At 40.5% G+C, this 24659-nt stretch overlaps 1 protein-coding gene across 2 annotated transcripts; it reads left to right on the top strand.

Moving 5' to 3' along the window:
* Window positions 1-1860: 1860 nt before the first annotated feature.
* Window positions 1861-21926, top strand: pstpip1a (proline-serine-threonine phosphatase interacting protein 1a). Of its 2 annotated transcripts, XM_055934149.1 has the most exons (16): window positions 1861-3285; window positions 4831-4931; window positions 5026-5100; window positions 5224-5258; window positions 5364-5470; window positions 5883-5945; window positions 9186-9290; window positions 9756-9801; window positions 11050-11129; window positions 11320-11418; window positions 11613-11709; window positions 12951-13038; window positions 13163-13248; window positions 16454-16563; window positions 16689-16836; window positions 19406-21926. In XM_055934149.1, the coding sequence occupies exons 1-15, from the start codon at window positions 3256-3258 to the stop codon at window positions 16818-16820; spliced, it is 1254 nt and encodes a 417-aa protein (XP_055790124.1). In that variant the 5' UTR covers window positions 1861-3255; the 3' UTR covers window positions 16821-16836; window positions 19406-21926. The 2 variants fall into 2 exon arrangements, with proteins under 2 accessions (XP_055790124.1, XP_055790123.1); XM_055934148.1 differs by having other exon boundaries at window positions 1862-3285; window positions 16689-21926.
* The last annotated feature ends 2733 nt before the right edge of the window (window positions 21927-24659 follow it).

Raw genomic sequence — 24659 nt, 5'->3', positions numbered from 1 at the left:
TATGACAGACACATAGGATATCCAATCATGAATTGGTTTGGTGGTAACTGAAGAAATACAAACCAATCACAAAGCTCATTATTCGGGCTACCCCGGTGGGAGTTAAACATTCAACCATGGCAACCAAGTAAATGGGCGGGATAAAAACAAGAAACTACATTTTTTGTCAGGTCGATGTTTGCGTCTTGTCATCCTCATCATTATTTGCCAAATATTTACCCAAACTGTTCGAATTGGAGCACGCAAAAGTTTGTTTACGATAATTATTCCTACAGATTGCCAGGCGGTCGCCTGTAGCTAACGCGTCTGACTTCAGAATTGTCACCAAATCATGTATTTCATGGAAATTCGGAGCCTTATCATCCTAGCCAAGCAATATCCTAGTATTAAGCGTAGGCACATCGTTTTTTGGCTCAATGACTGTCAACCAAACTTTAGTATCAGTGGACGCTGCTGAGTGGAGGATGGCTCATAAAAGGCTGAAGCAAATGGAAACCATAGCTGTATTCAAATACTCATACTAACTGCACTAACCTTACTACTTGTGACATAAATTGAGTATGTAGTATGTTTATTGGTCATGGTATGGATATAGTAAGTATGCCCAAAGTTCCCGGATTCTTACTACATTTGCCAAAATACGAAGTATACAAGTAGTAGATAAGAGTGGCACAGTATCGCAGTGCTAAAGGCATCACTACAGACCCGGGTTCGATCCCGGTCTATATCACAACCAGCCGTGATAGGGAGTCCCATAAGGTGGTGCACAACGTGGTAGGCCTGTCATTGTAAATAAGAATTTGTTCTTAACTGACTTCCCTAGTTAAATAAAGGTTGAATATTTCCATGCTTTTAGGGCCCATAATGCAATTCTTCAGAAAATGGGCGTGACTTCACAACTTTTTCAGATTTTAAGAAAATGGAGGGAAATATCGGACTGAGCTTGTTGTCATTGCAGGCAATCTCAACGCTGTGTGTTACAGGGAAGACATCCTCCTCCCTCATGTGGTACCCTTCCTGCAGTCTCATCTTGACATGACCCTCCAGCATGACAATGCCACCAACCATACTGCTCGTTCTGTGAGTGATTTCCTGCAAGACAGGAATGTTAGTGTTCTGCCATGGCCAGCGAAGATCCCGGATCTGGGACCTGCTGGATCGGAGGGTGAGGGCTAGAGCCATTCCCCCCCCCAGTAATGTCCGGGAACGTGCAGGTGCCTTGGTGGAAGAGGGGGGGTAATATCTCACAGCAAGAACTGGCAAACCTGGTGCAGTCCATGAGGAGGAGATGCACTGCAGTATTTAATGCAGCTAGATACTGATACTGACTGTTACTTTTGATTTTGACCCCCCCCCCCCCCCTTTGTTCAGGGACACATTATTCAATTTCTGTTAGTCACATGTCTGTGGAACTTGTTCAGTTTATGTTCAGCTTTCTTTTTTTGCTGAGTTTAGTATGTAGTATGTACTCATTAATTATGTAGTATAAAGTATGTTAGTATGGGTGTTCGAACACAGCTCATGTGTTTAATGTATTTGATATCATTCCACTCCAGACATTTACCACGAGCCTGTCCTCACCAATTAAGGTGCCACCAGCCTCCTGTGTTTGGTATAGCTAGCTACAGTATCTACTGTATGCATTGTTTTTGTCCCTACTCCCAACTCACTCTCTTCAATGTCCTCCACCAGGTGGCGCTGGTGGAGGACATTGAAGAGAGTGAGTTGGGAGTAGGGACAACATATTACAGTATATAATAATTCTAAAGCTGTATACTTCTTTAAGCTTACAAAAGATGCAAACATTACTGTAACATTATGCATTTTTCCTTCTTCATAGATGAAATATGCAGTTTTAACTATTGCATTGCTTGTTTATTTATTTATCGTTATTTTACCAGGTAAGTTGACTGAGAACACGTTCTCATTTGCAGCAACGACCTGGGGAATAGTTACAGGGGAGAGGAGGGGGATGAATGAGCCAATTGTAAACTGGGGATTATTAGGTGACCATGATGGTTTGAGGGCCAGATTGGGAATTTAGCCAGGACACCGGGGTTAACACCCCTACTCATACAATAAGTGCCATGGGATCTTTAATGACCTCAGAGAGTCAGGACACCCGTTTAACATCCCATCCGAAAGACGGCACCCTACACAGGGCAGTGTCCCCAATCACTGCCCTGGGGCATTGGGATATTTTTTAGACCAGAGGAAAGAGTGCCTCCTACTGGCCCTCCAACACCACTTCCAGCAGCATCTGGTCTCCCATCCAGGGACTGACCAGGACCAACCCTGCTTAGCTTCAGAAGCAAGCCAGTAGTGGTATGCAGGGTGATATGCTGCTGGCTGTGATTTGCCTTTGGAAAGAGCTCCCACAATCATGAAGAACATTATGTGTCCACCAGCACTGAGCATGACATGCAGTGGTACCCAACCTTTTTTGTTTACTGTACCACCAACTGAATTTTACTCTGCCTAGAGTACCCCTAAAGTACCCCCTCATGTGCATTTTACCAGTAACCCTATGGTCTCATGAGTTTTCTGAAGTATCTCCTGTGGATAGGACAAATACCCCCAGGGGTCCCAGTACTCCTGGTTGAAAACCACTGTTCTGCTGGGAACTGAGGTTTTCATTTTTTTCTTCATCTGAATAATCTTTTCCCCTCTCAGTCATATTCACTATCTCTCCACTTGGGTTTTAGGACAGAGATTACTTTTTTTTTTTAATAGTCCAGCTGAGCAAAGGAAAAAAATGATGGGCATCGTGAAGAAGATTGATAGAGATTCTGACAAACATTTAAACTCAGGTTAAAAAGAAAAGAGAATGTATTGCCCATTAAAATAACATCAAATTGATCAGAAATATCAGTGTACACATTGCTATGATAGACAGAATGGTTTGTAAATTCTGAGTTCACTTTCCTGCTTTAGAATGTCTGTTTATGTACTTTAGAGCAGGATGGGTTGCTTGAATGATCACTTATCGAAAACATATTTAGAAAGATGCCCAAAAGCATGTACTTACAGTATCTATCAAATAACAACCAACGTAAATGTTATCTTAGATGTAGGCTGTATGTGGTAGCTGACACCACACCAAAACACTTCCTCATTTGAGTCAAACTAGTGAACCAAGCCCTGTGTACCAGCTGGGGGTTTCCTGTGTGTACATTTTAACTGGCTTTGACAACCATCAGTGCTTTCTTTACTGAATCCACTCGCAGAATATATTATATTTGGTCTATTGCTGAGATGACTTTACAATTCAAAGATGTATTTTGGGTGAGTTACTTTGACATACTGACTAACTACTTTGATGCTCAATCTATATGATCTCTATGGTTAAGATAGGTTAAGGTTATTTTTAGAAATGCACTGCACATAGCCAATTTTTATTATTCTTTTTTAAATGTAACCTTTATTTAACTAGGCAAGTCAGTTGAGAACAAATTCTTATTTACAATGACGACCTACCGTGGAACAGTGGGTTACCTGCATTTCTCAAAGGCACATCGACAGATTTTTACCTTGTTAGCTCAGGGATCTGAATCAGCGATCTTTCGGTTACTGGCCCAACGCTCTTAACCACTAGCCTACCTGCCGTTATGTTTTTGTGATGACATAACACCTAAGACATAATACCCGCTTCAGAGGCAGTACATTACTAAATTCAGAGGCAGTACTTTACTAAATTAACCATAGTATTTCTCATTGGCTCTCAGATTGTAGTCTTTACAAATGTGTTTGTTTTATGGCCTCAGCCAATTTCTTGACAAAAACTTTTTTTCAGAAGCTATGTTTAAGAAATGTATTAGTAATTCTTTTTGTGGAAACTTGCTCTTCAGTGTGTGGAATAATAAATGTACTGGTGTATTATGTAATTTATCTAAATAACTAGGGCCCATTTTTGTAAAATAGTCGCTGACAAATGTTCTACACAACTTCGGTGTAGCTCATTATCTTAGCTGGATTGCTTTTTTTCAGCGTGTCGGTAAGCGTGATAAGCCTTTCCTGCTGAGCTTCCTTTAAAACGAACCCAACCGTGAATAGGCCAGGCTCCCCACTCTTTCTGTTTTCTATCTTCTGACTGTGATGCATTGTCAGAACTACAAAGCCACAGACAACTTCTGGGTTGATTTGCATTGCAGGCTCAGTACCATAATCCCCTTCTAACCTTTGCAAATGAAAATGAACACATGAAATTCATTCACTTATTGTACATGTTTTCTTATTACTTTGTATTAAATATTTTTGGTATTGAATTATGTTTGATATTGTATAATAATTGTGTAATACAAATACCAGTATTTGACATTCTGTATTCTACATCTATTTATTTATTTTGGACTTCACATACTACACAATCATGCATAAGCCAAAGTTCCGCTAACAGAACACATTCAATTGTTTGCTGTTGATACATAAGGTGGTTGACAGTGGAATAATTTCTGATACTGGTAAGTACGTGATGACCAACTACTGTTTATGGTTGTTTTCCTGTGGTAACTGGGTGGTATGTACTGTAAGGTATGAGTGATACAGTGTGGGCCCAGCAACAACCCCACTGAAGGTGATGTATCATATAACATGTTTATGACTTTCATCTGCACTGGCATTCAATACTATTATGTACACAGCATCCATTAAATAATTTTGTTTTGCCAAACACCACAAAGCTGGATAAGTGTCAATAAAGGCTGTGGCTGAAAGATTAAGTTGCTTTGTTGCATCTATTTTTTGAAAATGACTTTCTTTGGACCTTTATATTAAAACATATTTGTTTATTTGAGGTTGCTAAGATAATGGTATGATTCTGTATGGTTGTAGGGAGTGGATTTCATCAGTAATGTGGGATATGAGGCTCTCATCCAGAGACTCTGTGAGGGTCGACGCATGTGCAAAGATATGGAGGAGCTCTTGAAGATGAGGTAATTGTTGTCAGCAAAGCGTTTCCTGCATTGAGTATGAAATTATAATAGGCCACAATTATAAATTAAGAAATATTGTGTTTCCATTGGGTAGGGCATCTGCTGAAGAGAGATATGGCAAAGAGTTGGTGATGATTGCACGCAAGGCAGGGGGACTCTGTGAGATCAAGTGAGTGGCTCTGCTCTCAGGATTCATGGAAACTAAATGCCTTACTTTTTGGTGGAAAGAGAGAGAGGTGTGTGTGTGAAATGAATGTATCTGCACATTCTCACAGTTATCTTCTTTTCACAGCACTTTGAAAGCATCCCTTGACCAACTCAAAGTCCGTAAGTAGAACACAATTGTCCACCTGTTAGCTATGCAGTTGCAACATCTGTCAGCGGCACTCTACTTCATCCCAGATTTGTAATGTCAAATCTCATGTTTTGTAGAAATTGAGAACATTGGGAACCTACACATACAACTGTCTGGGGTGTTAAAGGAAGAGGTCAAGAGGATGGAACAGTTCAGGGAGCGACAGAAAGAGCAGAGAAAAAAGGTTTTGGTTTGACCTTTTATAGTATTCACCCACATGAGGAAATTGCACAGGAGTTTTTACTTCTATCTGACAGACAGTGAAGTAATGTGGCTACTATAATCACCCTAGAATGTTTCCAGAATCACTGGACGGTTTGAGTTGTCCCACCTAAACACTGTAGTGAGATACAGTACATAGATTTCTGTAAGTTAGTATCTCAGGTCATATTCTTGGAACTGCATGTCTAAAGACAATCTATTGTTAGCTCATAGTGGTGAATATCTACATATGTTGTATGATTAATTCATATACTTTGATATCAAATGTTCATAACCATTTGCTGTTTTCCATGATAAAGGACAGACATCCACTATTGATCTGTAATTGATCAGCAATTTGTGCGTCAGTCACAGTATACTTTCCTCTGTCTCAGTTTGAAGGCATCATGGACAAGGTTCAGAAGATAAAGGTGTCTTTATACAAGAAAACAATGGAGGTGAGCACAGTTCCTACCAAAAACCATCTTCATTTCTTTATCTGTATGCTTGTTTGTGTGACGTCAAACCCTGAACCTTATAGTTATGTTTGTCTGTGGTAGGTAGGGCACAATGTGTCAGGGTTATTTTAGCTTTACTTACAAAGAACCTTTGGTTAGTATGGTTCAAGAAAACCTTAAGGTTTTTCTATATGCTGGTAAGTAAATTGGTTATATACACAAAACATATAAGGCACACCACCAAGCGCATACAGATAAAAATGGAAACATGGAGGGCCATTAAAGTCAAGCGTTGTGAGAGAGGGTGGAAGAGAAAGACGAGCTGTGGAAAGAGTGTAGAGGTCTAACAAGCTTTAGTGTAAATGTGAGTGCACAATATGTACTGTAGATATTTTTGTATATGCAGTTGAAGTCGGAAGTTCACATACACCTTAGCCAAATACATTTAAACTCAGTTTTTCACAATTGCTGACATTTAATCAGAGTAAAAATAGGTCAGTTAGGATCACCACTTTATTTGAAGAATGTGAAATGTCAGAATAATAGTAGAGAGAATGATTTATTTCAGCTTTTATTTCTTTCATCACATTCCCAGTGGGTCAGAAGTTTACATACACTCAATTAGTATTTGGTAGCATTGCCTTTAAATTGTTTAACTTGGGTCAAACTTTTGGGGTAGCCGTCTACAAGCTTCCCACAATATTTGGGGGAATTTTGGCCCATTTCTCCTGACAGAGCTGGTGTAACTGAGTCAGGTTTGTAGGCCTCCTTGCTCGCACACACTTTTTCAGTTCTGCCCACAAATTTTCTATGGATTGAGGTCAGGGCTTTGTTTTGTTGTCCTTAAGCCATTTTGCCACAACTTTGGAAGTATGCTTAGGGCCATTGTCTATTTGGAAGACCCATTTGCGACCAAGCATTAACTTACTGACTAATGTCTTGAGATGTTGCTTCGATATATCCACATAATTTTCCTACCTCACGATGCCATCTATTTTGTGATGTGCACCAGTCCCTCCTGCAGCAAAGCACCCCCACAACATGATGCTGCCACCCCCGTGCTTCACGGTTGGGATGGTGTTCTTTGGCTTGCAAGCCTCCCTCTTTTTTCTCCAAACATAAGGATGGTCATTATGGCCAAACAGATCTATTTTTGTTTCATCAGACCAGAGGACATTTCTCCAAAAAGTACAATCTTTGTCACCAAGTGCAGTTGCAAACCGTAGTCTGGCTTTTTTATGGCGGTTTTGGAGCAGTGGCTTCTTCCTTGTTGAGCGGCCTTTCAGGTTATGTCGATATGGGACTCATTTTACTGTGGAAATAGATACTTTTGTACCTGTGTCCTCCAGCATCTTCACAAGATCCTTTGCTGTTGTTCTGGGATTGATTTGCACTTTTCGCACCAAAGTACGTTCATCTCTAGGAGACAGAACGTGTCTCCTTCCTGAGCGGTATGACGGCTGCGTGGTCCCATGGTGTTTATACTTGCGTACTATTGTTTGTACAGATGAGAGTGGTAACTTCAGGTGTTTGGAAATTGCTCCCAAGGATGAACCAGACTTGTGGAGGTCTAAAAAAAAAAACATCTTTGAATTTTCCCATGATGTCAAGCAAAGAGACACTGAGTTTGAAGGTAGGCCTTGAAATACATCCACAGGTACACCTCCAATTGACTCAAATTATGTCAATTAGCCTAACAAAAGCTTCTAAAGCCATGACATAATTTTCTGGAATTTCCAAGCTGTTTAAAGGCACAGTCAACAGTATATGTAAACTTTTGACTCACTGGAATTGTGATACAGTGAATTGTAAGTGGAATAATCTGTCTGTAAACAATTGTTTGTTGTTTGTTAACAAGAAATTTATGGAGTGGTTGAAAAACGAGTTTTAATGACTCTATCCTATGTTTATGTAAACTTACAACTTTAACTGTATAGTGTATGTGGACAAATTAGTGGATTTGACTATTTCAGCCACACCCATTGCTGACTGGTGTATACAATTGAGCACACAGCCATGCAAGCTACATATACAAACATTGGCAGTAGAATGGCCTTACTGAAGCACTCAGTGACTTTCAACGTGGCATCGTCATAGGATGCCTCCTTTCCAACTAGTCAATTTGTCAAATTTCTGCCCTGCTAGAGCTGCCCCAGTCAACTGTAAGTGCTGTTATTGTGAAGTGGAAACGTCTAGGAGCAACAACAGCTCAGCCGCAAAGTAGTAGGCCACACAAGCTCACAGAACGGGACCGCCAAGTGCTGCAGTGCATATCGTGTAAAAAAAAAAAAAAAAAAAAAAAAGTGCATATCATGTAAAAATCGCCTGTCCTCGATTGCAACAATCACTACCGAGTTCCAAACTGCCTCTGGAAGCAACGTCAGCACAAAAACTGTTCGTCAAGAGCTCCATGAAATGGGTTTCTATGGCCGAGCAGCCACACAGAAGATCACCATGCGCAATGCCAAGTGTCGGCTGGAGTGGTGTAAAGCTTGCCGCCATTGGATTCTGGAGCAGTGGAAACGCGTTCTCTGGAGTGATGAATCACGCTTCACCATCTGGCAGTCCGACGGACTAATCTGGGTTTGGCAGATGCCAGGACAACACTACCATAGTGCCAATTGTAAAGTTTGGTGGAGGGGGAATAATGGTCTGGGGCTGTTTTTCATGGTTCGGGCTTGGCTCCTTAGTTCCAGTGATGGGAAATCTTAACATTACAGCATACAATGACATTCTATACGATTCTGTGCTTCCAATTTGTGGCAACAGTTTGGGTAAGGCCCTTTACTGTTTCAGCATGACAATGCCCTCGTGCACAAAGCGAAGGCCATACAGAAATGGTTTGTCAAGATCGGTGTGGAAGAACTTGACTGGCTTGCATAGAACCCTGACCTCCACTCCATCAAACACATTTGGGATGAATTGGAAACGCAGACTGCGAGCCTTCCCAGAATGGAATGAGATGTTCGACGAGCAGGTGTCCAGATATTTTTGGTCTTGTAGTGGATGTGTGAATTCTGTGGCAAGCCGAGGGAGCGCCTCTGAAACATCTTAACTCTCGGCTTAGCAAATCCTGCTTTGTTTGTTTTATCTTAGTCGCTCTGCTTACACATGCATCTCTCGCTCTCAATTGTATTTTGTTCCTCATCTTGCAGCAACTTCCTGTAAAGTTTCAAATAATAATAGTAGTATTGTAAACCAGACAACAAGTTCCCTTTCTGTGTGTTCTTTCCCTCCCAGTCTAAGAGAACTTATGACCAGAGGTGCAGAGAGGCGGATGAGGCAGAGCAAGTTGCTGAGAGGATGATCAGTGTAGCTACCACCACACCCAAGCAGGCTGAGAGGGTAAATCACTTTACTCTTCCCGTCCACACTGGACAACACATCTACTTACCTGACAATGGGAACAAGGCTTAGAAATAGACAATTAAGTTGTATGAAATTAGTACTCCCTCTGAGTACTTGTGTAAGATTGACCGACAAATACTTTATGTTCAGTCTGTATATGTTTTGAGTTGTTTGAATAATTACAAAGGATGTGTATTGCAGAGGATGTTGGACTTTCATCATAGAGTGAATGGAAACATGCATTCTGCACTGTTGCTGTGTGGGGCATTAAGTAAAACCCTTGTTCATGAAGATTACCGCAACTGAGTGTTGAAATAGAAATTCTGTTCTATCATTTCCTCTTTAAAGACGTACTAAAGGATTTCCAATTATGTAATTGTAAGATAATTTCCATACTCTTTAGTACTGACATTTATGCAATGGTTTCCTCCCAGTCACAGTAACATTCCTGTTCGTTTGCAGGTGCACAACAAGTCTAAGCAGTGCAGGGAGGCAGCAGGAGAGGCAGGTAAGGGATACTAGGCTAGTGAGCTCCTATCTTTTCCTATTTTTTTATCTAAATACTACGAATAAAGGCAGTCTATGACTTGGCTAATTAAAGATCCTCGAAATCAAGATTGCTGAGAAGCCACAGCATGATTTGACAGCTTGGTTTTGTTTCCCTTTCATCACCATATTGCTGAGATTTAACAGAAATGAACTGTTGTACAATGACTTCAGTTCCTATTTCATCAATGACTTCAGTTCCTATTTCATCAAGTAATCTTGGAATTGGCTTCTAATGTGCAGATGATATTTCGAAAGGCCATAGATATTGTTCCCTCCACTGAACCTTCAAAGATTATTCCAGCATAGGAGTCATTAAAGGAAACATGTACAACTGACAATCTCTTAGAAAAAAATATAAACTATTGGAACTAAGACTTCAAAATAACTGGTATTGGCACAAGTTGGAGGGAATGTTGGCACATAACTAATGAAATTACAGTTAACAAAAATGTAGGGTTAATCCAGTATAAATTAATGTATAGAATTTATTACGTGAGACAAAATTCACAAATTCTATAGCACAACGGGAGTCATGTCTTAAATGTAAAACTAACAATGACTCAAAAATCCTTGCCTTCTGGGAATCAAATCAAATGTATTTATTAAGCCCTTCTTACATTAGCTGATATCTAAAAGTGCTGTACAGAAACTCAGCCTAAACCCCAAACAGCAAGCAATGCAGGTGTAGAAAGCTATGAAGTCCAAAAGTTTTGGGCGGAGTTAGACAGTTGGCAGTCAGAAATATTACAATGTGGTGAATTTACTTTTATTCCGTCTGTCTCCATATTTAAATACATGGCATATGAGGATGCAGTGAGATACCCGATGGGTTGGACAATACTTTTCTTGTCAATCATCTTGAAAAAAAAGTGTATACTTACCTGGAAATCAACCAATCCTCCGTCAACCCAATGGAAAGGTCAACATTTTTTATTATCTAAATGTTGAAAGTGTGTGGGTGACCGAGAGAAACAAAATGGTGCAGTTTGCGGCCATGTGGCGGAGAGTGATGCGGGCGATGGAGATTGAGGGTGTGAGGGAGCAGGTGGGTCTGGGCAGGTGTGATGTCGTTGATGTTTGTGTGTCTCTGTATACTTTCGTTTGTATGTGTATGTTTTGTAATATAAAAAATGAATAAAAGGTGAGATGAGAGAAACATAAAGGACTGTGTATTATCTGAGTACCACCTTTTCTTCTTTGTCTGCAGAAAAACAATACATGTCAAATATTGAACAGCTAGAAAAGATTCGTCAAGAATGGGAAACTACACACGAGAGTACTTGTGAGGTACATTAAGCCATATTCTGATGTTAGTCCTAGGAAAGAATTTAAGTTGGATTGAACAGTACGATGAGACAAACTTTTCTTAAATGACGTAAATATTTGCTATCAGACTAGCTGCTGGTTCACAGATTGTTGTAAAAAGGGGATGTCCATCCAATACAGATGAATCATACAATAGAAATTTGGTTTGCAGGTCTTTCAGCAGCAGGAGGGAGATCGTATCAACATCCTGAGGAATGCCATCTGGGTCCACTGTAACCAATTCTCAATGCAATGTGTCAAAGATGATGAGGTTGGTGAAGTTTGTCTTCCCTTACCATGTTGTATTGTAATCCAGTATGTAAGACAATATACAGAATTGGTATTGACTGTACCATATAGGAGCTTAAATAACTACTAGATTATAACTGGGCTGTAGAGCTGATTAGTAATTAACAAAGAAAGCCAATTTAATGTGTTTAAGCCGTGCCCAAAATGTACTTTCAGTGTTATGAAGAAGTGAGGAAAACTCTAGAACTGTGTGACATCACGGCAGACAATGACTGCTTTGTTGAGATGAAAAGCACTGGCTCAAGTCCACCAGGTAAGTACACCACCTGTCCAGTTTCCTGGTTTGTGTACATGAATATGTTCCAGGTCTGAACATTTCAATATTATCTCTGAACTTTTTAAATGTCAACTTAGTCAAATATTGATGAGAATAGAGTATGTATTCAGACACCTTGGATTCTTCACATTTTATTGTGTTACAATGTGGAAATAAAATTGTTTTAAAAAAAAAAAATAATGTCAACAATCTAAACAAAATACGCTGTAATATGGAAGAATAAAGTGGAAGAATAAAAAAATATATATATATTTATAAAATAATGAAAACATAACTAAAATATAGTCGTTGCATAAGTATTCAGCTCCCTGAGTCAACACACGTTATAAACACCTTTGGCATTGATTACAGTTGTGAGGGTTGTTGGATAAGTCTATAAGAGTTTTGAACACCTGGATTGTGCAATATTTGCCCATTATTGTTTTCAAAATTCTTCAAGCTCTGTCAAGATGTTGGGGATCATGGCTATAGAGCAATTTTCAAAACTTGCCATAGATTTTCAAGTAGATTTAAGTCAAAACTATAACTTGGCCACTCAGGAACATTCACTGTCTTCTTTGTAAGCAACTCCAGTGTAGATTTGGCCTTGTGTTGTAGGTTATTGGCCTGCTGAAAGGGGAATTCCTCTTCCAGTCTCTGGTGTGAAGCAGGTTTTCCTCTAGGATATTGTCTGTGCTTAGCTGAGTGCAAGCGAGTTGATATAAGACAGGTAAATTGCCGAACCTGGAGTTAGAGCTGGAAAATGCCAGTGTTCCAGTTTTTACATGACAAAATTGCAAACTAACATGCATTTGACACTCGTGCCGCCTTAACGCCATCTGAAAATAGATCCCCATGTAACTTATTTTGTGATCTGTTGAGCCTAATTTTACTTCTGAACTCATTTAGGCTTGCCTAAATAAAGGGGCTGAATACTTATGCAATGACTATTTTAGTCATGAATTCTTTATTTTCAAATATATAAAAATACCGTTTTGTGTAGATTGTTGACAAAAAAGTACAATTAAATCCATTTTAATCCCACTTTGTAACACAATAAAATGTGAAGAAATCCAAGGGGTCTAAATACTTTTGCAAGGCACTGTATGTGGCCACATGGAGAAATAATGTGTTCCCCCTTTGTTTGCACTTTGCAGTGCACCCACCTTTCTGTGATACACATTTTACTTAGGCCTTTGGTGAGTTTGCTTTGCTGAATGCCTGTGGTTTCTTCCCAGCTCCCATTGTGTTTGAGAACTATTATGAGAGGGAGCCCTCGACAGACAGCAATGGCAGTGCCTGCTTTGTAGGAGGAGTTATGAAGAGGTTAGAGACACTTATAAAGATTTTCTGTTGTTGCACTACAAGAATGCATATTTGAAATAATGTAACCATCAAAACAACATCTTTACAATGTGAAACAAAACAAGTTCTGTTGAATTACTTTTAGGTTTTCAAACCTTTTGCAAGGGAACTCATCGGCTGGCTCTAAAACAAACTTCAATGACGGTTCACAGCCACTAGCACCACCTACTGGTATGTATGCTGCTAAAATTACTACACTGAACAAAAATATAAATGCAACATGTAAAATGTTGGTCCCATGTTTCATGAGCTGAAATAAAAGATCCCAGAAATGTTCCATACGCACAAAAAGCTTATTTCACTCAACTTTGCACAAATTTGTTTATATCCCCGTCAGTGAGCATTTCTCCTTTGCCAAGATAATCCATACACTTGACAGGTGTGGCATATCAAGAAGCTGATTAAACAGCATGATCATTACACAGGTGCACCTTGTGCTGGGTAAAATAAAAGGTCACTTTATATTGTGCAGTTTTGTCACACAACACAGTGCCATAGATGTCTCTAGTTTTGAGGGAGTGTGCAATTGGCATGCTGACTGCAGGAATGTCCACCAGAGCTGTTCCCAGATAGTTTCATGTTAATTTCTCTACCATAAGCCATCTCCAATGTTGTTTTAGAGAATTTGGCACCCAACCGGCCTCACAACCGCAGTCCATGTGTATCCACGCCAACCCAGGACCTCCACATCTGGCTTCTTCAACTGCGGGATCGTCTGAGACCAGCCACTCAGACAGCTGATGAAACTGTGGGTTTGCACAACCGAAGAATTTCTGCACAAACTGTCAGAAACCGTCTCAGGGAAGCTTATCTGCGTGCTCGTCATCCTCACCAGGGTCTTGACTTAACTGCAGTTCGGTATCGTTACCAACTTCAGTGGGCAAACGCTCACCTTCGATGGCCACTGGCACGCTGGATAATTGAGCTCTTCACGGATGAATCCCGGTTTCAACTGTACCGGGCAGATGGCAGACAACGTGTATGGCGTCGTGTGGACGAGCAGTTTGCTGATGTCAACGTTGTGAACAGAGTGCCCCATGGTGTCCATGTGGTCATGGTATCGGCAGGCTTAAGCTACGGACAACAAACACAATTGCATTTTATCGATGGCAATTTGAATGCAGAAATATACCGGACAAGATCCTGAGGCATATTGTCGTGCCATTCATCCGCCACCATCACCTCATGTTTCAGCATGGTAATGCATGGCCCGATGTCGCAAGGATCTGTACACAATTCCTGGAAGCTGAAAATGTCCCAGTTCTTCCATGGCTTGCATACTCACCAATCATGTCACCCATTGAGCATGTTTGGGATGCTCTGGATCAACATGTACGGCAGCGTGTTCCAGTTCCGCCAATATCCAGCAACTTCGCACAGCCATTGAAGAGGAGTGGGACAACATTCCACAGGCCACAATCAACAGCCTGATCAACTCTATGCGAAGGAGTAGTGTCGCGCTGCATGAGGCAAATGGTGTTCACACCAGATACTGACTGATTTTCTAATCCACGCCCTTACCATTTTTTTTAAAGGCATATGTGACCAACAGATGCATATCTGTATTCCCAGTAATGTGAAATCCATAGAGTAGGGCCTAATAAATCTATTTCAATTGACTGATTTCCTTATATGAACTGTAACTCAGTAAAATCTTTGACATTGTTGCATGTTGTTGTGTTTATATTTTTGTTCAGTGTAAATACAGTAAGTGTGGTACTTTTCATTGTGTGTAGGACTGTCAATAGAAACCATTTTGTGGACAGGGTCAGGGATATGTTTTTCCACTGTCATTACATTGTTACTTGTCAGGTAAAAACAGAGACGAAGAGGATTGTGATGTATGTTTTTTTCTATGTTCCCTCATAACAATGCATTGTGTTATCTAAAAGGGAAAAGTCTTGTTCCACTCATAATTTGGAAACAGTAGTAGCCCATAACTTTATTGTGCAGGTTTTACATCTATTTACTTGACCACCAGGGGGCACAAACATCCATCTGATTGCAGGTCAACTGTCCCTTATCTTCTTGACGCACGGACCCCTTTAGCGGGATCATTTTCGTAAACAACCGTTGAATTGCAGAATGCCAAATTCAAAAAAATTTGCAAAAAATATTTATATTCATGAAATCACAAGTGCAATATAGCAAAACACAGCTTAGCTTGTTGTTAATCCACCTGTCGTGTCAGATTTTGAAAATATGCTTTACAGCGAAAGTAATCCAAGCGTTTGTTTGAGTTTATCGATCACCAGACAAAACATTAAGAACACCTAGCAGCATTGTATATTGGTCACGAAAGCCAGAAAAGCAATAAAATGAATTGCTTACCTTTGATGATCTTCGGATGTTTGCACTCACGAGACTCACAGTTACACAATAAATGTTCCTTTTGTTCGATAAAGATTTTTATATAAAAAAAACTCAATTTGTTTGGCGCGTTATGTTCACTATTCCACAGCCTTAGGCAGGTCATCAAGGCTTGACGAAAATTCAAAATTGTATCCGTAAAGTTCGTAGAAACATGTCAAACGTTTTTAATAATCAATCCTCAGGTTGTTTTTAACATCAATAATCGATAATATTTCAACCGGACTGTAAACTATTCAATACTGGAGAGAAAGAAAATGTCGAGCAACCAGTGTCGAGCGCATGAACTAATGTAAGGACATCTGTCTATCCACTGACGCGTTTTGATAAATCTCACAAATTTTTCAAAATAAAAGCTTGAAACTATGTCTTAAGACTGTTCACACCCTGAGGAAGCCATTGGAAAAGGAATCTGGTTGATATCCCTTTAAATGGACGAAAGGCAGGCAATGGAACAGTGATTTTTCAAAATAAGAGTCACTTCCGGGTTGGATTTCCTCAGGTTTTCACATGCAAAATCAGTTCTGTTATACTCACAGACAATATTTTGACAGTTTTGGAAACTTTAGAGTGTTTTCTATCCTACTCTGTCAATTATATGCATATTCAAGTATCTGAACCTGAGAAATAGGCAGCTTACATTGGGAACGTTATTTTTCCAAACATAAGAATTCTGCCCCTTAGCTTCAAGAGGTTTTAACCTAACGTAGCAGGCCTAGAAAGACGCCTGACGGAGTTCCCACTTCTGTTTTTCATGGGAAATGGAAGTTAGGTTAAAAATACCCTATCCCTAAAAAACAGAAACGTCAGCTTTCTGCCACCGCCGCTAAGAGTGACTGTCCCTTCGCATAAAAGTAGCTGTTTCAGCAATATTAAGCAGGGTCTGACACTACATCACATGGGCTTACTTTTTCAGTTCAGTTAATAGAGGTAGTAATGAGGTTTCAAACTGCCAGTGGCTTGACCGAATAACTGATTAATCTGCTTGCCTTTGTGTAATCCTTAGCCAACACATCAGATGGAGTGTACGCCTCCATTCCTGGATTTCAGCAAGTGCAGCCAACCATCTCAGAGAGCAGAGAGGAGTACCAGGCTCTGTATGACTATGAGGCTCAGGTCAGAATATTCTGACACTCTATATGCCTGCATTCAGCATATAGGCCTACACTAAGAATGAGTGGATTCGCGTTTCTGTTACATTTGAACCACAACTTGCCTAACCCGGCTTTGTCCATTTCTAGGGTGAGGACGAGCTGTCCATGTTTGCAGGGGAGACGGTTGTGGTCATTGAACAAGATATGGATGGCTGGTGGACTGTGAAGAGAAACGGCATGTCAGGACTGGTCCCTGGATCCTATCTGGCCAAAGAATGAACTCTTCTTGGCACAAGTAGTAACGCTATAGGGCACATAGCATACCCCCACCCCGCATGTCTTAGTTTGACCATTTTCTCTAAGCCTTACAGGGCTGATAATGTTAGCTCAGTCTTGCCCATATGTGTTGTTGAGTGAAGTTACTGACCTGAGACCATGGTTTTATCTAATGATGGAGATTATTCACTTATGTATTGTCAAAATGGAAAGATGTGCACTTACCTCTTTTACTTTCCTCTCGAGTCTACAAGCACAACAGTTTGTGGGTTGTTACACAAATAGAGTACATTTTGCTTCCCTATGATATTTTAAATAGAAATTGTGCAAGAATATTGAACTTTAAAAGCCTCCCAGCTAACAATTATAGAGAGATCGTTGTTGTAATGTTACCTGTAATGTTCCCCTGATGTTTGTGTCCAGTTTTCCGTTAGTTAAGGGAACATTCTATCTATGTTAGCATAAACCTTCAGATAACCTTTTTAGCATGTTTTGGCGTTAGTTAGAACATTCCCTTAATGTCAAACAGAATATACCCAGAACCTGGTTACCACATTCTAAAAATATACAATGTTAATGTTCTAGACATGTTTCATGAGAACGTTGCAAGAACATTCATGTGTCCAGTTTTCTGTGGGTTAGGAGAATATTCCATCAACGTCCCACCAAACATACACAGAACATGGTTGCCATGTTCTCAAAACATAAGATATTAATGTTCTAGACACGTTTCATGGGAATGTTGCAAGAACATTTGTGTATCAAATCACTGCCTTCCTGAAGACAAACAATGTATACGAAATGCTTCAGTCTGGTTTTAGACCACATCATAGCACCGAGACTGCACTCGTGAAGGTGGTAAATGACCTTTTAATGGCGTCAAACCAAGGCTCTCCATCTGTCCTCGTGCTCCTTAACCTTAGTGCTGCTTTTGATACCATCGATCACCACATTCTTTTGGAGAGATTGGAAATCCAAATTGGTCTACATGGACAAGTTTTGGCCTGGTTTATTTCTTATCTGTCGTTAAGATATCAGTTTGTCTCTGTGGAGGGTTTGTCTTCTGACAAATCAACTGTAAATTTCGGTGTTCCTCAAGGTTCCGTTTTAGGACCACTATTGTTTTCACCATATATTTTACCTCATGGTGATGTCATTCGGAAACATAATGTTAACTTTCACTGCTATGCGGACGATACACAGCTGTACATTTCGATGAAACATGGTGACGACCCAAAATTGCCCTCACTGGAAGCCTGTGTTTCAGACATAAGGAAGTGGATGGCGGCAAATTGTTTACTTTTAAACTCTTACAAAACAGAGATGCTAGTTCTAGGTCCCAAGAAACAAAGAGATCTTCTGTTGGATCTGACAATTAATCTTGATGGTTGTACAGTCGTCTCAAATAAAACCTTGGCATTACTATGGACCCTGATCTCTCTTTTGACGAACTAATCAAGCATATTTCAAGGACAGCTTTTTTCCATCTTTGTAACATTGCAAAAATCTGAAACTTTCTGTCCAAAAATGCAGAAAAATTAATCCATGCTTTTGTCACTTCTAGATTAGACTACTGCAATGCTCTACTTTATGGTTACCCGGATAAAGCACTAAATAAACTTCAGTTAGTGCTAAACACGGCTGCTAGAATCTTGACTAGAACCAGAATGTGATCATATTACTTCAGTGCTAGCCTCTCTACACTGGCTTCCTGTTAAGGCTAGGGCTGATTTTAAGGTTTTACTGCTAACCTACAAAGCATAACATGGGCTTGCTCCTACCTATCTTTCCGATTTGGTCCTGCCGTACATACCTACAGGTACGCTACGTTCACAAGATGCAGGCCTCCTTACTGTCCCTAGAATTTCTAAGCAGACTGCTGGAGGCAGGGCTTTCTCCTATAGAGCTACATTTTTATGGAATGTTCTGCCTACCCATGAGAGAGACGCAGACTCGGTCTTGACCTTTAAGTCTTTATTGAAGACTCATCTCTTCAGTAGGTCCTATGATTGAGTTTAGTCTTGCCCAGGGGTGTGAAGGTGAACGGAAAGGCACTGGAGCGACGAATCGCCCTTGCTGTCTCTGCCTGGCCGGTTCCCCTCACTCCAGTGGGATTCTCTGCCTCTAACCATATTCCGGGGGCTGAGTCACTGGCTTACTGGTGCTCTTCCATGCTGTCCCTAGGAGGGGTGCGTCACTTGAGTGGGTTGAGTCACTGACGTGATCTTCCTGTCCGGGTTGGCGACCCCCTCGGGTTTGTGCCGTGGGGGAGGTCTTCGTGGGCTATACTCGGCCTTGTCTCAGGGTAGTAGGTTGGTGGTTGAAGATATCCCTCTAGTGGTATGGGGGCTGTGCCTTGGCAAAGTGGGTGGGGTTATATCCTGTCTGTTTGGCCCTGTCCGGGGGTATCGTCGGACAGGGCCACAGTGTCTCCCGACCCCTCCTGTCTCAGCCTCCAGTATTTACGCTGCAATAGTTTATGTGTCGGGGGGCTAGGGTCAGTCTGTTATATCTGGAGTATTTCTCATGTCTTATCCGGTGTCCTGTGTGAATTTAAGTATGCTCCCTCTAAATCTCTCTTCTCTCAGAGGACCTGAGCCCTAGGACCATGCCTCAGGACTACCTGGCCTGATGACTCCTTGCTGTCCCCAGTCCACCTGGTCATGCTGCTGCTCTAGTTTCAACTGTTCTGTCTGCGGCTATGGAACCCAGACCTGTTCACTGGACGTGCTACCTTGTCCCGGACCTGCTGTTTTGGACTCTCTCTCTACTGCACATGCACCTGCACCTGCTGTAACTCTGAATGATCGGCTATGAAAAGCCAACTGACATTTACTCCTGAGGTGCTGACCTGTTCCACCCTCTACAACCACTGTGATTATTATTATCTGACTCTGCTGGTCATCTTTGAACATTTGAACATCTTGGCCATGTTCTGTTATAATCTCCATCCGCCACAGCCAGAAGAGAACTGGCCACCCGTCATAGCCTGGTTCCTCTCTAGGTTTCTTCCTAGGTTCCAGCCTTTCTAGGGAGTTTTTCCTAGCAACCGCGCTTCTACATCTGCATTCCTTGGAGTTTGGGGTTTTATGCTGGGTTTCTGTAAGGCACTTTGTGACATTGGCTGATGTAAAAAGGGCTTTATAAATGAATTTGATTTATTGAATGTTCTTACAACATTCCCTTGAAGCATGTCTAGAACATATCTTAAATTACCACATTCTGGGTAAGTTCTATTTGACATTAATGAAATGGTTTCTTGGAAGCATTCCTTGCACATAACGGGAACATTCCTATGAAAACATTAGTTAATGGTCTACTGAGACTCTTAAGGGAATGTTCTCCAAAGTTGTTGGAACATCTTTGTTAGCTGGGCTGTTACATTAAATGAAGCGCCCCTCTGCGCTGATGTCTCCAATGTGATAGGGGAGTATAAGCCAATTTGGTTTCAACAGTGTGTTGTTATTCTCTTTGAGATTTTGTCTTTGAAATTTGTATTAAGAAAATTGGTAGTAGTAATAATTTGTCATACAGTAAATATTTTCTCTGGATTTCCTGAATCAGAAATACCCTCAACTGTTTTTCTGGTTTGTCCTCTCTCGGGGTTATGGCGTAGGTGACCATAGATGGTTTCTAGATGCATGGAAGGGTTAATTCGACCGAGAACAGTGTGAGCCTCACCCCCTCTAACCTAATGGCGTTCACTATGGCCCTGTCCTTCACCACTTCTACCTGAGTCCGAGCCAGCAACCTGTACACAGCATCCAGTCGAAGCTATCAACTGCCTTTTCTCTCAGGAGGGCAGCATGAGTCCACGTGGAGTGTGTATGAAGAGATCCCGTCCAAACTTCTCTCATGCTGCTGGTGTACTGGTCGGAAAATGGACAAGACTTAATGCACCATAAAGGATGGTGGTGGCAGCTCAGGTGAGAGATTTGTCTGCTTGGGAAAAATCTGATTATTCCCAGATATTGGAATCGGGACATTATCAAGGGCCATCCACTTTGAACATGTGCCATTGAGAGGACAAACTGAAACACTATTTGAAGAAGAAAATGAAGAAACGCCAGAAGAATGAGTGCCGGGAAGGAGGGGGGTGGTCAAGTGTGCCTGTAATTGATTTATGCTTGTCCAAAAAGTTTTATTTGGGGTATCAGGTTGATTGTGGAGGTCTGCACACTGCAAAATGTATAGTAATTTATACAAAAAAATGCATTGCGATACCGTCTTGTCATTAACACAGGGACAAATGGGGCCCGGGATGAGAAAATGTAATGCTAGAAATATAAGATGAATATAATGTATGTCAATGTTAGTAGTGCATGCTGTATATTTATTTCCCTGTCTGTAAATTTACATTCTGCCAGTGTGTACTAAGTTGAGGGTCTTAAATTCGAGTGATAGACTCAACGCGACGCAGAAGGGACTGTTATTTTAAATTTGGGTTGGATAATTTAACAAAGTCAAAAGCCAGAATCCATAAATGAAATTGTGTATTCAAGCATATGTGTAACTGTATGAAATGAAGGTCTTAAGTTAAAACATTCTACTGCAATGGTTTTACAAGTAAGGGGTATGGAATAAGGATCAGTTACTAGTTGGAGTGTACAACCCAGAATGAAGGGTTTGAAAGTGTCTGTGGTTTTCATGCGTTCATTTTGTTTACTTATAATGATGTATTTTGATAGTTTAAGCAATAACCAAATGAATAAAATGTAATAATAATTATCACAGAGTGATAAGAGGAGGGAGTATACCAGAATGTTTTTTTGTCTGAAGCGATAGCCTTTAATTGTACTTCTTGACTCACACAATCATTGGTTCCTATAGGTGCTGGGTAGAGATATGAGGGGCAGACGGTTCCCCTCTAAAGACTTTTTGTCAGAATGCCCAGAATAAGTTCTATAAATTTAGGTAGGAGACGGTGCCAGCCACATGCAGGAACCAACCCTATGAACCATGCCTATGTAAGTTTTTTGTATAGCCGTATATAAGAGAACTAATGGGACTGCCCCGGCAGAGCTCCTGACAGATGTGTACTATGGTGCATTAAGTTTGTTGGAACCTCTCCAACTTGCTGATAATAAAGAATGATTCATTTGAGTTTGACTATGACTCCCTGGTGGTAATTTCCACGACAAGATTTGAACCAGTTAAATGTAACTAAACATAATCTATATAAATAAAGTGTAATCTATGTAATCCTCAAAAGTAATTATTTATCATAAGAGGGACATAAACCATAACTAGTAATTCTGCATACTCCAAAAAAGGTTAAAATCTCACATTTCAGGTAAAAAATAATTATAATTTGCTAAGGTGTAGTCAGTTTTGAGGACACAAGCTCAAGTACACAGTACAAATATGATAAAAATATGAAAACATGAAATATTTCTTCAACAAAACTGTATGAATACAGCTTGAAATGACTTATATGCTTTCTAAATATAGTGTAATCAAATAATAAAATGACTAAGATTTCACCTTATAACTGTAAAATACATATTGGTATGTTTAGTGTTTGAGAAAATATGCATATTTTCTAAAAGGTCTTTCTTGATCAAAATGTCTGCCCCCACCACTGTGAACATTACACATCTATTCATTATTTTACATTACTTTGATAAAGTTGGCTTTTAATCAATCTGTGAATGCACTAGAGCAGGGACGGTCGCCCTTTAATGGCCCTAGGATCAATATCCCAAAAACAAGATATATACAATTCTCATTCAAGGGTTTTTCTTTATTTTTACTATTTTCTACATTGTAGAATAATAGTGAAGCCATTAAAACTATGAAATAACACATATTGAATCATGCAGTAACCAAGAAAGTGTTAAATCAAAATATATTTTATATTTGAGTTTCTTCAAAGTAGCCACCCTTTGCCTTGATGACAGCTTTGCGCACTCTTGGCATTCTCTTAACCAGCTTCATGAGGTATTCACCTGGAATGCTTTTCAATTAACAGGTGTGCCTTGTTAAAAGTTAATTTGTTGGAATATATTTTCTTAATGCATTTGAGCCAGTCAGTTGTGTTGTGACAAGGTGGGGGTGGTATACAGAAGATATCCCTCTTAGGTAAAAGACCAAGTCCATATTATGGCAAGAACAGCTAAAATAATCTAAGAGAAATGACAGTCCATCATTACTTTAAGACATGAAGGTCAGTCAATATGGAAAATTCAAGAACTTTGAAAGTTTCTTCAAGTGCTGTCACAAAAACCATCAAGCAATATGATGAAACTGGCTCTCATGAGGACCGCCACAGGAAAGGAAGACCCAGAGTTACCTCTGCTGCAGAGGATAAGTTCATTACAGTTACCAGCCTCAGAAATTGCAGCCCAAATAAATGCTTCACAGAGTTCAAGTAACAGACACATCTCAACATCAACTGTTCATAGAAGACTGCATGAATCAGGCCTTCATGGTCGAATTGCTGCAAGGAAACCACTACTAAAGGACACCAATAAGAAGAAGAGACTTCCTTGGGCCAAAGAACACGAGCAATGGACATTAGACCGGTGGAAATCTGTCCTTCTGTCTGATGAGTCCAAATTTGAGATTTTTGGTTCCAACCGCCGTGTCTTTGTGAGACGCAGAGTAGGTGAACGGATGATCTCCGCATGTGTGGTTCCCACCATGAAGCATGGAGGAGGTGGTGTGATGGTGTGGGGGATCTTTGCTAGTGACACTGTGTGATTTATTTAGAATTCAAGGCACACTTAACCAGCACGGCAACCACAGTATTCAACAGGAAAATGACCAAAGGGCTATTTGACCAAGAAGGAGAGTGATGGAGTGCTGCATCAGATGACATGGCCTCCACAATCACCCGACCTCAACCCATTTGAGATGGTTTGGGATGAGTTGGACCGCAGAGTGAAAAGCATTCCAGGTGAAACTGGTTGAGAGAATGCCAAGAGTGTTCAAAGCTGTCATCAAGGCAAAGGGTGGCTACTTTGAAGAATCTAAAATGTAAAATATATTTTGATTTGTTTAACAGTTCTTTTGTTACTACATGATTCCATGTGTGTTATTTCACAGATTTGATGTATTCACTATTATTCTGCAATGTAGTCACTCAATTAGCCCATGTCAGCTAAACATTTTTAGATTAGTAAATTAGTATAGCAGCCAGCTATCTAAACCTGTAGTAGCCCTAATCATGGTCGAATTACCGACCGGGGCTCCCACATTGATTTTGTCAGTCACTCTCAAGCAGATATCATATTAAAAACTGCACTTTTTCTTCTCTGCCTGTTGCAGCAAACGTGCCTTAAAATGGCAACATTTTCTCTATGGCCCATGGTAAAATGTGCAGAATTGCAACAACAACAAAAAAAGTTCTCTCCACTGTCAAGAGGGGGGTCACTAAAATGTTTTAGGCCCCTCATGAGTTCAGATTTTTTGTGGCCCCCACCCCCATCAAAGTTGCCCAACCCTGTGCTAGAGTAACAAAACCACTCTCTCCTGCTGCTCTACCGACACAGTTTCTAAACCCAGAGGAGCAACATTGTGAGACTTCCGGGAACGCTTGTGAAACAGACCAGGCCGGGTTTAGGGGTTTGAGTGAATATTCTTCCTTAGTTGTTAATTTTCTCGAAATCTAAAGGCACAACCTAGATTCGAGCCAATGTCTTAAGTAGTTGAATCTTGTGAAAGTGACAAACTGATACGTTTTCATTTTCGTCAAAAAATACTTTATATTGAAGGAGTGCATTTGAGTTGATGGCCTATACATGCGCAGTTCGGCACGAGACACCATTTAGACCCGATGATGTGTTTCTACGCATGAGCTTAGCTAGCCAACGTCAACATGACATCGCCTACAAGTGTGAT

The sequence above is a fragment of the Salvelinus fontinalis genome, chromosome 9, assembly GCF_029448725.1.
Source record: "Salvelinus fontinalis isolate EN_2023a chromosome 9, ASM2944872v1, whole genome shotgun sequence".
In the NCBI taxonomy this organism is placed as follows: Eukaryota; Metazoa; Chordata; class Actinopteri; order Salmoniformes; family Salmonidae; genus Salvelinus; species Salvelinus fontinalis.
The sequence above is the reverse complement of the archived record's forward strand: the minus strand, read 5'-3'. Positions and strand labels throughout refer to the sequence as shown.

Excerpts from the sequence above, each read along its gene's own strand:
- pstpip1a (XM_055934149.1), top strand. The coding sequence starts at position 3,256 with ATGACTTTACAATTCAAAGATGTATTTTGG. Across the intron at positions 3,286-4,830 it reads AATTCAAAGATGTATTTTGG|GGAGTGGATTTCATCAGTAA; the intron begins GTGAGTTACTTT and ends GTATGGTTGTAG. Across the intron at positions 11,419-11,612 it reads AATGTGTCAAAGATGATGAG|TGTTATGAAGAAGTGAGGAA; the intron begins GTTGGTGAAGTT and ends ATGTACTTTCAG.